Here is a 16,258-nt window from a genome sequence, read left to right as displayed (position 1 = left end):
GAACACCTGTGCCAACCAAATGACTGGAGTCTTCAAGGACATCCTCAACCTCCCATTGGTGGAGTACATGGTTTCCGCCTGCATCAGTAGGGCAGCAATCATTCCAGTGCCCAAGAAGAGCACTGTTAGGGTATATTCTGGAGCTATGGAATATAGCAAGTATTAACTTCAACTGCAACCGGTCTTCAGATCTGATTATGGATTGTAGATTGAATTTAAAGTGCAGCTCAGAACAATGAAGTTCTTAGAGCTACAGACTGGGGTTAATTACAAACCAAGAAACACAGCATAGACTGGAGATGTCTGCAAATGCATGAATGCAGCTCAGAGACAGTACCGATTAACATTCAATTTAGGGTGTATTGAGTATAAGTGTGCAGATCTGGGTGTTTGAATCAATGGAAGCAGTATGAATTCATTGTAACTATAGAATTATCCTGTTGTTTTCTTTCATTATCAGCATTTAAAAATGTGATGTAATATTTTGTCAGGGAGCTTTTCTACAGAGTGACTCCAAATGCTGTCAGCTTGTGTGTACTGAATAAAGACTTTACTACTGCTAGCTGTGTGCCACTCTGGTAGCTTTTGATGACAGTCACAACAAGCAGCATGAGCTGCCTCAATGCCAAAAACCCAACAGCAATCCCATCTACCATCATGAGGTGCTTCAGGAGATTGGATTTGGCAAGAATTAACTACTACCCGAACAAGGACATGGTGAATCTGTGGAATTTGTTGTCACAGGCAGAGGTGGAGCCCAAGTCACTGGATACATTTAAGGTAGAGGTTGATAGATCCTTGATTATGAAACGATATGGGGAGAAGGCAGAAGACTGGGGCTGAAAGAGGAAATGGGTCCGCCTTAATGAAATGGTGGAACAGACTCAATGGGACAAGTGTCCTAATTCTGCTCCTATACCTTATGGACTTATGGATCTGCTTCAATGCAGCACAACAGGTCTACAGGGAAATCTCATTGTGCGTGGAATGGGCTGCCGGCGGCAGTGGTGAAGGCGGAATCAATAGGGTCTTTTAAGAGACCCCTGGATAGGTACATGGAGCTTAGAAAAATAGAGGGCTATGGGTAAGCCTAGGTAGTTCTAAGGTAAGGACATGTTCGGCCCAGCTTTGTGCTGTAGGTATGTTTTTTATGTTGTCTAGATGCTTTAGAGCACCTAGACAAGCACAAGGCCGGCAACCGATCACTGTGTATGGATTACAGCTTGGTATTCAACAGCATCATTCCCTCAGTACTATCAAAGCTTCAAAACCTGAACCTCTGTGCTCCTACCTCTGCAACTAGATCCTTGGCTTACATATGGCAGTCCACAATCAGTGTAGGTCACTAATCGCATCTTCCTTGCTGACACAAGCGCACCTCAAAGATGCCTGCTTAGCCCTCTGCTCTACTCTGCCTACATTCATGGCTGTGTGGCTAAGCATAGCTCAAATATCATCTATAACTTTGTCAATGACATCATTATTGCTGGTAGAATCTCAGGCAGTGAAGGGGAGACGTGCAAGAGTGAGGTAGATTGGCTGGTTTAGTGGTTTTGCAACAACAAGCTCGTACTCAATGTAAGCAAGACCAAGGAATTGATTATGGACATCACTGGAAGGGGAAGTCAGGAGAACACACCCCAGTCTTCATTGAGAATTCAGTGGTGGAAAGGAGGAGCAGCTTCAAGTTCCTGTGCCTCAGCATCTCACAGGATCTATCCTGGATCCAACACACTAATGCAATGACATAGAAGGCACACCAACTGCTCTACTTCAAAGGTTCAAAGGTTCACTTATTATCAAAGTATACAACTCGGGAATTCTTCTTCTCCGGGTAGTCATGAAATCAAGAAAGAAAAGAAAGGCAGCTTGATCATCAACCACCAAATCCCACCTCCCCACACAAAAAACAGAACTAAAATGGAAAAGGCACATCAATGCCGAAGTCCCTCCTCCCACACAAAACAACAAACAAAATAAATCAGGCACATTGACTCCAAATACCCCTCCCCACACAAAAAAATAAACAAAATGGAACAGGCACATTGACCCCCAAATCCACCTCATTGCAAAAAAAACAAGGATCGGGTGAAAAACACAAAATATAAACACTGTGAGACTGAAAAGCGGTCTACAGTCCAAGTCCACATCCAAAGCGCGGAAAACTTTCTGGGCACAGCAGCAGGCTCTCTCCTCTCCGGTAGACAGTGATAAAAAAAACGGGCAGCTGGTGCTCACCCTCTGTACTCGCCTCGATGCTTCATTCTCCCTCATTACTTTAAACGGCACAGATGGAAGCCTTAATTGGTGAAATGGAGTCGAACGTCAGCTTGCATCCCATCCCACAGCTTTCCCACTACAAGGTTCGCACACACTGCCTCTGTCCTTCAGAATCCCCTCGGAGACTGCAGAGTGCTGATGAACCCAAACAATCTCCAAACTTCAGCATTTGCCTCGATGTTTCAATCTCCCTTGTTGCTTTAACTGGCGAACAATGGAAGCTTTAATCAGCAAAATGGAGTTCAACATCGGCTCATGTGATGGCCCGCAGCCTGGCCACCATGAGGTTCGCTCATACTACCCCTGCCTCCCAGAATCCTCTCGGAGACTGCAGAACACTGGAACACCCAAACAATCTCCGAGCAGTAAATCACAGGCTCCGACAGTTCCAGGATAACATCCAAGATGAAAAACAAGCGTAAAAGTCATAAAATAAGTGAAATATATGGTTTTATAATCTAACTAGAAGACGTCAATCGAAGGAGCATTGTACACAGGTGCATCTTGACTGGAAGGATCTACTTCATTAGAATCTGAGGAAATTTGGTATTTCAACAAAGACTCTCAAATTTCTTTAGATGTATGATGGAGAGCAATATAACTGCTTTCACCACAGCCTGTTTAGAGCCTCCAATGCATAGGATTGCAAGAGGCCGCAGAGAATTGTAAACTCAGCGAGCTCGATCATAGGCATAACTCTACCCATCATAGACAGCGTCTTCAAGGGATGGTGCCTCATCATCTAGGACTTGCCTTTTTCTCAGTGCTACTTTCATGGAGGAGGTAGCGAAGCCTGAAGACCCACACTCAATGATTTAGAAACAGCTTGGTCCCTTCCATCATCAGATTTCTGAATGATCCATAAACCTATGAATATTACCTCATTATTCCTTTGTGTTTTCGCTACTGTATTTTATTACTTATTGATTTTTATGTCTTTGCACAGTACTGCTGTCAAAATACAACTAAAGTTCACATTATATATCAGAGATAATAAATTTGACTCTAATCGATTCTATTCACGGTATTTGCAGTTATCTTAAATTATAAAGGACAAGGTGCAATTTCCTTCATCACAGCCTCTACTGGTCGCAGGACCATGCATCAAGAAGAACAAAGCACAATAAACTTCATTATTAGCCCAGCTGCTTAAGGGCATGCCTGCTAAAACGATTTTGGCTTAAAAGGCAGTAGTGGGGCATTACTCCACGTGCAACTCCTCAATGCATTCGTGAGGTTCTATCTGGTGAAATAGGAAGCAGAGAACTCAAAATGCCATCAGGAGCTTGTACACCATTTGGGACTCATGAAGAATTTATTAACCGGGTGCTGGGTTATCATCATTATGTTAAAATTCTGTTGGTCAATGGATAAGGCAGATCAAATCAGACAGCAAATATAATCATTGGCGTGCATCTCTACCCATGCAGTCAGCACAGTTGATGAAGAACTCAGATTACACAGAAGACAGTGAGATCATGTTTACTTTCTGCAAATTGATATGAGAATGCAATTTCAGTGCTCTATTATCTCTAAACCAATTTCTTCAAACCACTGTTTTAGATCAGTAAGATTTTAGAGCAGGTGGAAGAGGCTATTTCTATTGATAGTGCCTTCATATGCTCTTTACTAAGATAATCATTATTTTGGTCTCCATTCCTATCCCTCTGTGTCCTACTTTGCTTCAGTACTTTCCCTTTTAGCAATTAAGCAATGCAAGGATCTCTCAATGTTGGGAATGGCACTGCTAGTGATGGAGTAGGCTGTGTCCACCACTTTGTAGACATTTTCGTCATGAGATATGTCTCATGACTAAAGTTTGTCCTCCTTCACTGAGTTCTTGCCAGCTTACCCTGTGTATTGTCATCTAAATACATTTTCATTACTTAAATTGACCCTTAAATTGAACTTGGTAGCCAATCTAAACATCAGCCTGCATTTTACATTCATCTTTTTGTTCTTGTATTCCAGCTCATTCCCTTTCCATTAAAGTATACATATGCACACAACACAAAATTATATTCTTCTCTCAATTTTTTTCAATACTGACCAAGTTCTTCCCAAAATATATGTCCATTTTAAGGCATTTCTTCAACCAAAAGATCTTGGCGAGAATACCACAAGGTTCGTAAGCCTTCTTTGATTTAGAAAAGATATATTTAAGATTGAAAGAGTGCAGAGAAAACTTGTAATGATATTGCCAGGACTTGAGGACCAGCAATGCAGGGAAAGGTTGAACAAGTTAGGACGTTATTCTCTATAGTAAGGGAATTATGAGGAGTATAGGTAGGGTAAATGCGTGCAGGCTTTTTTTTTCCCACTGAGGTTGGGTGAGACTAGAACTAAAGGATTAAGGGTGAAAGACAAAATGTTTAAGGGGAACATGGGGTGGAGGCTTCTTCACTCAGACCATGGTGAGAGCAGATGTTGCGGATGTGAGTTTGATTTCAACATTTAAGAGACACTTGGATAGATACATGGATGAAAGAGCCATGGTCCAATGGCAAGTGAATGGGACTATGTAGAATAATAGCTCAGTGAGGACCAGATGAGCTGAAGGGCTTCTTTCTGTGCTGAAATGTCCTAAGACTCTAATTCTGTCTTAAAATTGAACTGGAGAAGTCCCCTATTTTTAAATAGGCATGAGATTATCTAAGGATAGTGGATCTATGAACCCTCTATGGTGTCATTTCTGGCAATCACTGACATTTTCAAATTACAGTCGGCCCTCCTTATCCGCGAGTTCTGCATGCTCGAATTCAACCAACTGTGAATCGAGAAAACCCGGAAGCCCTCTTCCAGCACTTGTTGTTCAAACATGCACAGACTTTTTTTCTTGACATTATTCCCTAAACAATACAGTATAACAAATATTTTACATAGCATTTACATTGTATTAGGTATTATAAGTAATCTAGAGATGATTTAAAGTAGACAGGAGGATGTGCGTAGCTTATCGTGGATTGGGATCGAGAAAAAAACGGTTCTCTTACTAAGTAAGTCAGAACAGGTACATCCGGTATTATTTAGCGTCAGTTAGTCAAACGTTTGTCTTAGTATATAGTATATATTTTACCTTTCTATGCATATAAAACACTTAAGAAACGTATGTTTCAGCGCCGGGCTCGGGAACGGAAATTCCCGAGTTCGATCCAGTGACAAAATGCTCCCGAGTGCGCTCTCCATCCATGCCAGGTTGATGTGAAGGATCAAAAACCCAATAATTAAACCACTGCATTGCTTAGTAATAATTGTAGCTTTCATCGGGGCAGGGCTTTTCTCACTTTATCCTTTAAAATTTTTCCGATCGTTGACCAACTGTAGCCTAACGCCTTTCCAATGACCGATGGCGTTTCACCTCTTTCCGATCGCTTTATTATTTCCACTTTATTTTCAATCGTGATCGTGATTATTTTCACGAACAGAAACACTGCGGATTCAGAGCTCCGCCGCCGGGTCCTAATGTCCACTGCATTTAGACAGGTTGAATAAGGGACTAAAGCAACCACGTTTTTGGTATCCACGAGGGGTCCCTGAACCAGTCCATCGTGGATAAGGAGGGCCAACTGTATCAGCTAAAAACATTATCGTTAATTGACAGTAAACTGAACAACCTTGTTGTTGCTGATCAGTAAAATACAACCTCCATGTCAATGTATGATCTTACCCACATAGCACAATATATCAAAATGGTTTGTTAATTAACAAGAAAACAAAAGTAGTGCTGTGCTTCCTCCATGACTGAATGATAGGGAAAGAGACTGGTTCTTACCTTCGCAAGTCACTTCCTTCATGTCTATCATGATAAAAATCTTGCCCTCCGGCTCCAAATCAACCTGCCAAAAGAACATTTGAAATATGAGGATCTGCATGAAGCAAAATAATACAAGTTATATCAAACACCATGAAACCCACCTCCATAATGGCTAGGCAGATATAATGCACATAACAAAGTGCTGAGGTTGCTGGGTATCAACAATAATAATGGAAAATCCTCAAAATATACAGCGTTTTCTGAATTTTTAAATTTCAGATTCCCTGTGTCTGTAGGCATGGTAGCATCAGTGAAGAGGAAAACAGAGCAAAACTTTCATGTCAATAGCTTTTCATCAGGTTTCTTATTGAAAATTATGGAGCACAATCATGAAGGTTAAGAGGGGAGAGGGAAGAGGGCAAGGAGAACCTTACCCTTCCTCTGGGCAAAGAAGGGGCAAGAAGGCAATAACACAACCATGTTAAAGACCTCTCAGCTGTGGTGGCACAGAAACCATGGTTAAAGAGAAAGGAAGACTTACTTGAAGAACAGTTAGGGAAGGCGGCAGCATCAGAATGAACGTGATGAAAATGTGAAACTCAGAGAATGGAACAAAATCCACGTAGGAAACAGGATGAAAGGAATTTCAGTCTGGGCTTGCAGTGGGTTCTGATGTATGTCATTAACTCAATTTGTGTCTGCAGACGTCGCCCAATTTGTTAAGCATTTCTGCTTTTTATGCATAATGTTCAACTCAGGTAAAGCCCTAATGCAACTACAGAAATTTACTGCAAGAGGTTATTTGGATCAACACAGAATTAAAGACATCTTTTACTTATATATAATTATAATACCATCTACACCTTCTAATCTTTTCCCCTCATTCATTAAAATGGATTTGTGTTATCACTAATGTTCCTGCAACCAAGGGAAATTGAAGAAAGTTTCCACAGTAGCCCTCTAATTGACTGCTGAGGCACTAATCAAAACACATCAAAAAAAGTGCCAATATCATTCAATGTCACTCTTCTACAATTTCCAGAAAAATCTGGCCGGGGTATACAGGAAAATCTTGCATTCCTGTAATATCCTTATTCTTGTGGTCTCCTGCCTCGTACCTCATCAGCTGTCCTTAGCTCTATGGCACTACAATGCTCCTCAGGAGTACCCTCCTCAGAGTCTCTGTTCTCATACATCTCAAATGTGTACAAGGAAGTGCATCTTCTCAACCACGACATTAACTTAGGAATTCTTTTATTATGCAGCGCATTGTTATAGCATAACACCATGGAAACTGTAGGTTGCATGTTCAAAACCGAGAGTATGACACACTGAAATTGACTCGGCAAACTGGCATACCATGACATCATGGAGCAATAAGAAATTGAAAACATCTCAAAGAGAACTTTATCTTCTCCAGATTATCTGCTGGGTGATATAATAAACAGATTACATGTATGTGTAAAAGTGGATGAAGTCAAATCACTACTTGGAATTCATTTGGGTAAACTGGCAATGATATGACTTTAAATCACATTAATATGTTCTGGTTCAATTCACATAGAATACTATCTTTCCACTTAAGCAAGTCATTGAGAAAGATGAGATAAGTTTTCCGTGAACGGATGCTACAGTTAATGCAGATGCGGGATTTACTGTGTATAGAAATTATTCTATACAACTCTAAGGATGAGGGCTTGGTTGGTGATTATTTGGGAGGAAATTCATCACACGTGCATGGGTGTGTATGCCTGTGTGTACATCAATGCATGACCTCCATGAGCCTGTGTCTGAGTGAATGAGTGCCATGTGCACAATAAGAGAAAGAAGAAACTTGGAAAGACCGTGAACAGGCGGTATTGAGGAACTGAAACTGCAGGATACACATTCAACATTGAGAGTATTACACACTGAAGTTATTTCAGCATATTGTTATACCATAACATCATGGAAACTGCAGGTTTCACATTCAAAATTGAGAGTATGAGACACTGAAATTGACTCAGCAAATTGATATACCATGACATCTTGGTGATATGCACCTTCACCTGAGTTTTACAGATTTATATGCATCCTGGACAAAATTTTCACTTGTGACATAGATGTTGCTATAACACCCACCCCCCAAAACCCCCGTTAACGAGTGGAACACTAACTACACTAACTAGTACAGCCCTGAACACAGGCATGGGAATTACATATATGATTCACCCATGTCTGAAGCCAGAGTTAATTTCACAGTCCTTATTACAAACAGTTAGCAACACAACATCAGCTGATGAGATGGGGACTGCTGTGGCTGGAACTGGTGCTGAAAAGCACTCTGGAAATTATTCCAACTTAGAAGCAGATAACAGGGAAGACACTACGTGATTCCAAAATTGCACTCAAAGTCCTCGTGCCAGAGGTCGACGGGAAGAGGAATGTTCTCTAACAAGAGGATCAAGAGATTCCGCAGGCTGCAGCCCCTAGTTACTTTAGATCAGACCAAAGGAGTTCTGATCACTTATCAGCCTGCTTCAGGCAAACAGGATGACAATTGTTGTAAAATATTCTATTCAGATTAGCTGATCACATCAATCATTGCAGTAACAGATTCCCACATTCTGATCATAGAAATGAATTGATCTGCTCTGTCCTCAATTTGAGCTCAAACAACCCAATTGGAAATGTAAAAGCCAAAGATACTGAACTACATTTGCTAAATGAATCATGCCACATCACTGCTGAATGTACACTGCACCCACTTTCATATTGCAATTTTATGAAACTAAAGGGTAGACAAATGATTTCTTTCACTATCAGTAGGTAGCAGCAAAGAAAGAATGCATCCAATTACTCTTTATAAACTAGCTAACAGAATCTGAATCAGGTTTATTATCACCTGCATGTGTCGTGAAATTTGTTGACTTAGCAGGAGCAGTTCAATGCAATACATAATATAAAAGGAAAAAAAATCAATTACAGTATACGTGTATTGAATAGATTTTTAAAAATGTGCAAAAACAGAAATAATCTATATTAAAAAAGTGAGGTAGTGTTCAAGGGTTCAATGTCCATTTAGAAATTGGATGGCAGAGGGGAAGAAGCTGTTCCTGAATCACTGAGTGTGTGCGTTCAGGCTTCTGTACCTCCTACCTGATGGTAACGGTGAGAAAAGGGCATGCCCTGGGTGCTGGAGGTCCTTAATAATGGACGCTGCCTTTCTGAGACACCACTCCCTGAAGACATCCTGGGTACTTTGTAGGCTAGTATCCAAGATGGAGCTGACTAATTAGTCTTCATGCCATCTCTCATTGCTATTGGCTAGTAATGATACAAATTGGGAGTTGGCAGCCTGATTAATAGAGAATGAGGTGATTCATTGGCACTTTCCCCTTCTTCGACTTTCTAGAACAACACAGCATGTATACACTCGGTGGCCACTTTATTAGGTACACCTGTACACCTGCTCAGTAACACAAATACCTAATCAGCCAATCATATGGCAGCAACATAATGCAAAAAAGCACATAGACATGATCAGGAGCATGTTGTTTAGACCAAACACCCAAATTGGTAAGAAACGTGATCTAAATGACCTTGACCGTGCAATGATTGCTAGTGATAGGTGGGGTGGTTTCAGTATCTCAACAACTACTGACCTCTTGGTATTTTCACACACAGCAGTCTCTAGAGTTTACAGAGAATTGTGTGAGAAACAAAAATACATCCATTCTTTTTGTAGATGGATGTTCTCAGCTGTTTTGTGGGTGGAAAGACTTTTTTAAATGAGAGAGGTTAGAGCTGAATTTCCAGACTGGTTCAAGCTGACTGGAAGGCAACAGTAACTCAGATAACCACAGATTAAAACAGTGATGTACAGAAAAGTATCTTTGAATCCACAACACATCAAGCTCGAATGTGAATGCGCTACAGCAGCAGAAGACCATGAACATACAGAAATACATTCAGTGTCTGCTTTATTCGGTACAACCTGTACCTAATAAAGTGGCCACTGAATGTATAATGTAAGGAATTTGATATAAATGTCAAGTATAAAATGGTGTGCCCACTTATTTCTTTTTTAGTTTTAATCTAATTAAATTGTCCAGCTCCCCTTGGGAGAAATAAAGTACAGCTGTCAATTTGGCAAATAACTACTATCAGGGAATGTGATGGTCCGGTCCATGAAATCCGCATTCCGGTTCATCGATCCTTATTCCGGGTTTTCTTGTTTTCCCTTGTTCCATCGGGTGCCTTAATTGAGGCACCTGATTCTCATTTTGGGTTGGCACATAAATACCTCTGCAAACCAAGGATTCCCTGCTGGATTGTTCCCGTCCCCTTCCTTCTGAAGCGTTGCCTGAAGCCTCGCCTGCATCTCTGTCAAGTTCAACCACCAGAGTGAGACCAGAGCCTTGCCACGCCAAGAAAAGGAACTATCTATCGTTGAGTTTGGAACTATCTCTTTGTGTCCCCGTGTTTAGTGTCTGTGTCAAAGAAGAGTCCTGGCCCTAGGTTCTGTTCCCAAGGAGGGGTCCTGACTCTGTGTAAAGCCCTGGCCCTAAGTCCTGTTCCCAAGGAGGGGTCCCGGATCTGTGTTCTGTGTTCCGAGTTCCAGGCGCCATGTTCCAGTCCTGGCCAAGTCAAGGCTTCGTGTTCTCGTCCAGACCAGGAGTCCCTCAGCAGTCTACCTCGGCAGTTTACCTTGGCAAGTGTCCTCGGCAGTCATCCCGGCCATGCGTCCTAGAAAGGGTCCCGGCCCTGTGCTCCAAGGAGGAGTCCCGGCTCCATACCCAAGAGCCTAACCAAGCTGAGTCCAAGAGCCGAGCCAAACCGAGTCCAAGAGCCTCGTCCTGCCCTGGAGTACCTCGTCCAGGGCGCTAAGCTTCCAGTCCAAGTCCAAGGCTCTGTGTTCCTGTGTTCCAAGACCAATTCCAGGCGCTGTGTTCCAGCCCTGTCCAAATCTGAGCTTTGTGTTCTTGCCCAGTCCTGGAGTTCCCTCGTCCAAGCCACATCCAAGTACTTCATCTAGTCCAAGCCTAGTCCAAGAACCTCATCCTGTCCAAGTCAAGGCTTTATGTTCTCGTCCTGTCCATGCGCCTCATCCTGTGCAGGAGTTCCACATCCAGTTCTGTAGCCTAGCCATGTCCAGTCCTGTAGCCACGTCTTGTCTTTGCCTAGATCCGGGGTCCGAGCCTGAGTCAAGACCCAGATTCTGGGTCCCTGTCCAGTCTCTGGCTCGGAGTCCTAGCCCAGGCTCCTAGTTCCAAGTTCCTTGTCCTGGTCCCGCTTCCCCGGTCTTAGTTCTAGCCCAGACCCGGCGTCCTTGTCTCATCCAGGGCCTGTGTCCATGTCCAGCATCATTTCTTCCTGACTTCCCTTGCTTTCTTGATAAACCTTGTCCTGTTCCTAGTACTTCAGTATCGGTGTCTTGCATTTGGGACCGCTACCAGTGCTCCCTTGTAACAGGGAAGGGACGGAGTGTGCAAATGATTCAGTGGCAGAATCAGAATCAAGTTTAATATCACCAGCATATGTCATAAAATTTGTTGTTTTTTGCAGTAGCAGTAATAAAAAATGAATTATAATAAGTATATAAGTTAAATTATAAGTAGAGCAAAAAAGTAGTGAGGTAGTGTTCATGGGTTCAATGTCCATTCAGAAATTGGATGGCAAGGGGGAAAGAAGCTGTTCCTGAGCCATTAAGTGTGTGCCTTCAGGCTTCAGTAGCAATGGGAAGAGAGCATGTTCTGGGTAACGGGGGTCCTTAATGAGGAATGCCACCTTTCTGAGGCATGGCTCCTTGAAGATATCCTAGATGTTATGGAGGCTGGTGCCCATGATAGAGCTGACTGAGTTCACAACTTTCTGCAACTCCTTTTGATCCTGTGCAGTAGACCCCAATCCCCCACCATATCGGATGGTGATACAGTCAGTTAGAATGCTCTCCATGGTACATCTGTAGAAATTGCAATTGCCTTTGGTGACAAACCAAATCTCCTCAAAGTCCTAATGAAATATAGCCATTGTCATGCCCTCTTTGTAGCTGCGATTCGTTGGGTCCAGGAGAGATCCTCAGAGATATTGACACACAAGAACATGAAATGGCTCACTCTTTCCACCTCTGATCTCTCTGTGAGGACTGGTATGTGATCCCTGATCTTACACTTTCTGAAGTCCACAATCAGTTCTTTGGTCTTACTGACATTGAGTGCCAGGTTGTTGCTGTGACACCACTCCACTTGCTGGTATACCTCATGCCATCATGTCACCCTCTGAAAGTCTGCCAGCAATATTTGTATTTAAAGCAAATTTATAGATGGCATTTGAACTGAGCCTAGTCATGGGTGTGGAGAGAGTAGAGCAGTGGGTTAAATACACATTCTTGAGGTGTGCCAATGTTGATTGTCAGCGAGGTGGAGCTGTTTCTTACGATCCACACTGATTGTGATCTTCTGGTTAGGAAGTCGAGGATCCAGTTGCAGGGGGAGGTACAATGGCCCAGATTTTGGAGTCTTTCAATCAGGTGTCATTGGGAAACAAATACTATGCATTATCACACTAGGGATCAATAAAATAGTAATTAAAAACCATTGAAAGAAAGCCCAATACAGATGTTATTTAACATGTGTTCTCAATAAAAATCGTTAATGTTCTTTAAACACTTTATTAACCTTTTCTTTGTCCATTTTAATTATGACTGTTAGATTGTATTCAGTTTTCATCTCATTCTGAAAATCAGAAATAAAATACATTTTCACTGATATCATCTACTTCTTGAACTCTCAGGAGAAATAAACCAGCTTCAGATGAAGCTGGAGCACATTACATGCTTATATTAAGTATTAATTTGAAAGCAGTCTTATCTAACTCTCTGTAGAGAGCCTTATCTAACTAACTGTGGTAACTTCTCTTCAGTTCCTCATTCCTGATTTATGGTGTGGTGGTCTTTTATTGGCTTAAGCACACTTTTAAACTCAGATCTCATGCAATCATGCTGTAATTTTAAAGAATGCTTTAGCTGTAATTTCATTCATACACAATGTTGGTACTCAGTATGTCGTTGATATTCAGTACGCGGTACTGAAATATGATAGATGCGTATCAGTCAAGGGAATGCTCCAGTTCACCAAGTTTAGAGGAAATATGAACAAAATATAGTATATGGAATCTCAGGGTAGTATATGGTGACATATAAATACTTTGATAATAAATTCTAAAAAAGATCTGAAAATCTATTCTACATGTTCATTAAGTTGATGGACTGACATGAATTGATGGGCTTCATATTCATATTTCTAACAAGTCTATGCCAGCTTTCAGAGCAAATCCATCAACTCCCCCACTTATTTCTCCTTAACCCATTCTCTCACACTCATCCATCAACTTCATCCTGATTTACCCGCCAGCCACATACACTCAGGGTAATTTACACTGACAAATTAGTCCACATATATTTGTGATAAAAATGGAAAACTGGAGCCCCCCAGGGGAAATCCACAATGCCACAGGGAGAATGTGAATGTGCAAGCTTCACATGGACAGCACTGAATGCCAGGATTGAACCTGATTACTGGAACTCTGAGGCAGCAACACTGCCTGTGCATAACTGTAACCGCGTGAAGATGACAGTCCTGATGTTCCACTTCACAGGGGGAAATACAGTATTAGCAATTCACCAGAAGCAACACAAATCTCACTTATTTTAACACAAGTACTTCAGTTGTACTGTACTATGCAAAAGTCTGAAGCAGTCTAGATTTTCATGTGGTTTCTGATGGCATGGCCTCAGCAGAGCCCTGACCTCAACATCATCAAAGCTGTCTGGGATCACCTGGAGAGACAGAAGCAGGCGAGACAGTCAACGTCTGAAGAACTGTGGCAAGTTCTCCAAGACACTTGGAAAAACCTACCAGCCGATTTTCTGATAAAGCTGAATGACAGTGTACCTAAGAGAATCGATGCAGTTTTAGAGACAAAGGCTGGTCACACCAAATATTGATTTAGTTTAATTTTTTTTTACAGTTTACTGCTCTTTACAGTATTTATATCGAGAATTTTTCATTTCATTATTTTTGAAAGCTCCTTTGCTTTACAGATTTTTATTTTACTTTTGCACAGTATTGTGTATCTTCTGCTTGCAAGATAATAAATTGCTGGGAAGCTGGCATGTTTTGTGCCTCTGGCTCCCTGTATATATGTACATTGCATGGAAGGTATTTGTGATTGTGACTGCAATAAATAAAGATTTGATTTTTTTGATAACCTATGTCTGGCTTTGATTATAGATTTTCTATAATCATCGACGCTGCATTCAGCGCTGCATTTATTAAATTTCAACTCAAATCTTGATTCAATAATATAATAATAACAATAATAAAATGAAAAGTGTAGTTCAGCTGTGTTTTTATTGGCTAGTACATTTTTTTAAATTACATTTGGACTCATTAATGGACTCAATAGCTGACCTAAAAGCTGAGAGGTGCACTGTGGCCATCTGGCTGTGATCAATAACATACTCAGTCTGAATTTACTGGCCTTTGACCTCAGTACATGCCACATAGTGCAATGAATGTCTGACGTGCAAATGCATTGGCGTTCATGTTCCTCAGCACTACCACCTTAATCAATAAATTCCATAGTTTGAAATCTGACAACATAGTGCATATGTTTTGGCTAGGTACCAGAGATTAATCTGTGCCTACCAACAGCACCAATCCATTTAAGGAGTAAGAAAACGGATGAACCAAATGGAGGAAAAAAAACAGCTGGAGTCACCTCAGTATCCAACACTCCAGTTCTCCATAAACTCTACACTTGCATGGAACCCAAAGCAAAATAAAATTTGCAAATTTTTGATCGAGAAGGATATCAAAGTATGTCACACTTTAAACCTCATATAGATAGATGCATTCTACACCCTGTCATCATATCTATGTGAAAGTGTGGGGTGAGTGTCTGATTATCATAGTAAGCACTATCACATAAAGTAGGCATTGCATCATAAATGCTAACAATTTCCAACAACAGTTAATATATCTCAGAAATACTTCTTTAGCTTTGCAACTGTCCTCATATTTTGAAAGTCGCTCTATAATTGCAATTTTTTTCTTATGAATATTCATTGAGAAAACTTACTAGCCAGCCACCAAATTTCATTTGTTATAGATCTGCAATATGACTAAATATTCAAACTTCAGAAACAATTCTGTCAAATTGGTCCAAAAAGTCCATCTTAATATTTGTGAGACATACTAAAAAAATTAATATATGTCATTCATGAAGTACCTTCTAATGTGGGAAGATCAGAATGCTAAATCCATTACAAGGATGAATAAGAGACAATAGTTTTACTTTTGAGCATAGAGACTGATCCAGCCTATTTTAGTTCCTTTGCTGTATTTATGTTTCTCTGCTTGACATAAAATACAGAGAAACATTTAAATATTTAGTTGTGCATACCTAACGTTCATGCCTAACTAGAGTGCACACAAAATACAGCTACATATCAAACACAGTCTAAGATGGATGCTAGAAGCTATACAAAAAGCAAGTGTAACAAATAGCTAACCTGAGTGCGGATGCCAAGAAACAGAAAGTGATGCAATAACATGGCTGGGGGTACATTTGCCAGCGATTTCAAATGATCATGCATAATGCATTTTACTGCCGTTGAGTGAAACCTCTTCTAATGCTCTCTATATAGAGGTTAATATTACCAACTCATTAACCCATAGCACAGTTTGGATGTTTAAACGTTAATGTTCCACGTGAAGGGGCTGGCTTTGCATTTTAGTTCCTAACATTGTCATTTGAGACTTTCCATTCAAATTCTTGGATGGACCACAAATTAATATTTCAACGAACGCAATTATCCTTGAAGGCAACCATAAAACTCTGTGCCTTCATCACTGAGGTACTCTCCTTCTTGTCCAGTGGTTTAAACTGAAGTTGTCTGTTCGGAACCTTAGCAGGGTTGCTGAACACTTTCACATACCATCAGAAAAATATCCACTTTCAACTCATCTGCACCTGAGTTCAGACCATCTGCTGCTGACATAGTCATTTATGCCTTTTCACCCACAGACGTGGCTTTTCTAAACTCATTTAATACACACCAATGCATCCAAGCCACTGCTGCCCAAATCCTATTCCAGAGTAAGAACTGCCTCAACATTACCAATATCTCACTTGCATTGGTTCCCAGGACACCAATTTCCACAACTAACATCAGAGACA

General features: G+C 41.0%; 1 protein-coding gene across 2 annotated transcripts in view; it reads right to left on the bottom strand.

Annotated features, from left to right (window-relative positions):
* Positions 1–16,258, bottom strand: part of prkcha (protein kinase C, eta, a) — a 250,281-nt gene that overhangs the window by 166,703 nt on the left and 67,320 nt on the right. For both annotated transcript variants that reach the window (XM_072271430.1, XM_072271440.1), the window contains exon 2: positions 6,053–6,116. In XM_072271430.1, the coding sequence (XP_072127531.1) occupies positions 6,053–6,116 (64 nt within the window). The remainder of the gene's footprint in view (positions 1–6,052; positions 6,117–16,258) is intronic.

This window comes from Mobula birostris, chromosome 1 (genome assembly GCF_030028105.1).
Source record: "Mobula birostris isolate sMobBir1 chromosome 1, sMobBir1.hap1, whole genome shotgun sequence".
Lineage (NCBI taxonomy): Eukaryota > Metazoa > Chordata > Chondrichthyes > Myliobatiformes > Myliobatidae > Mobula > Mobula birostris.
The sequence above is the reverse complement of the archived record's forward strand: the minus strand, read 5'-3'. Positions and strand labels throughout refer to the sequence as shown.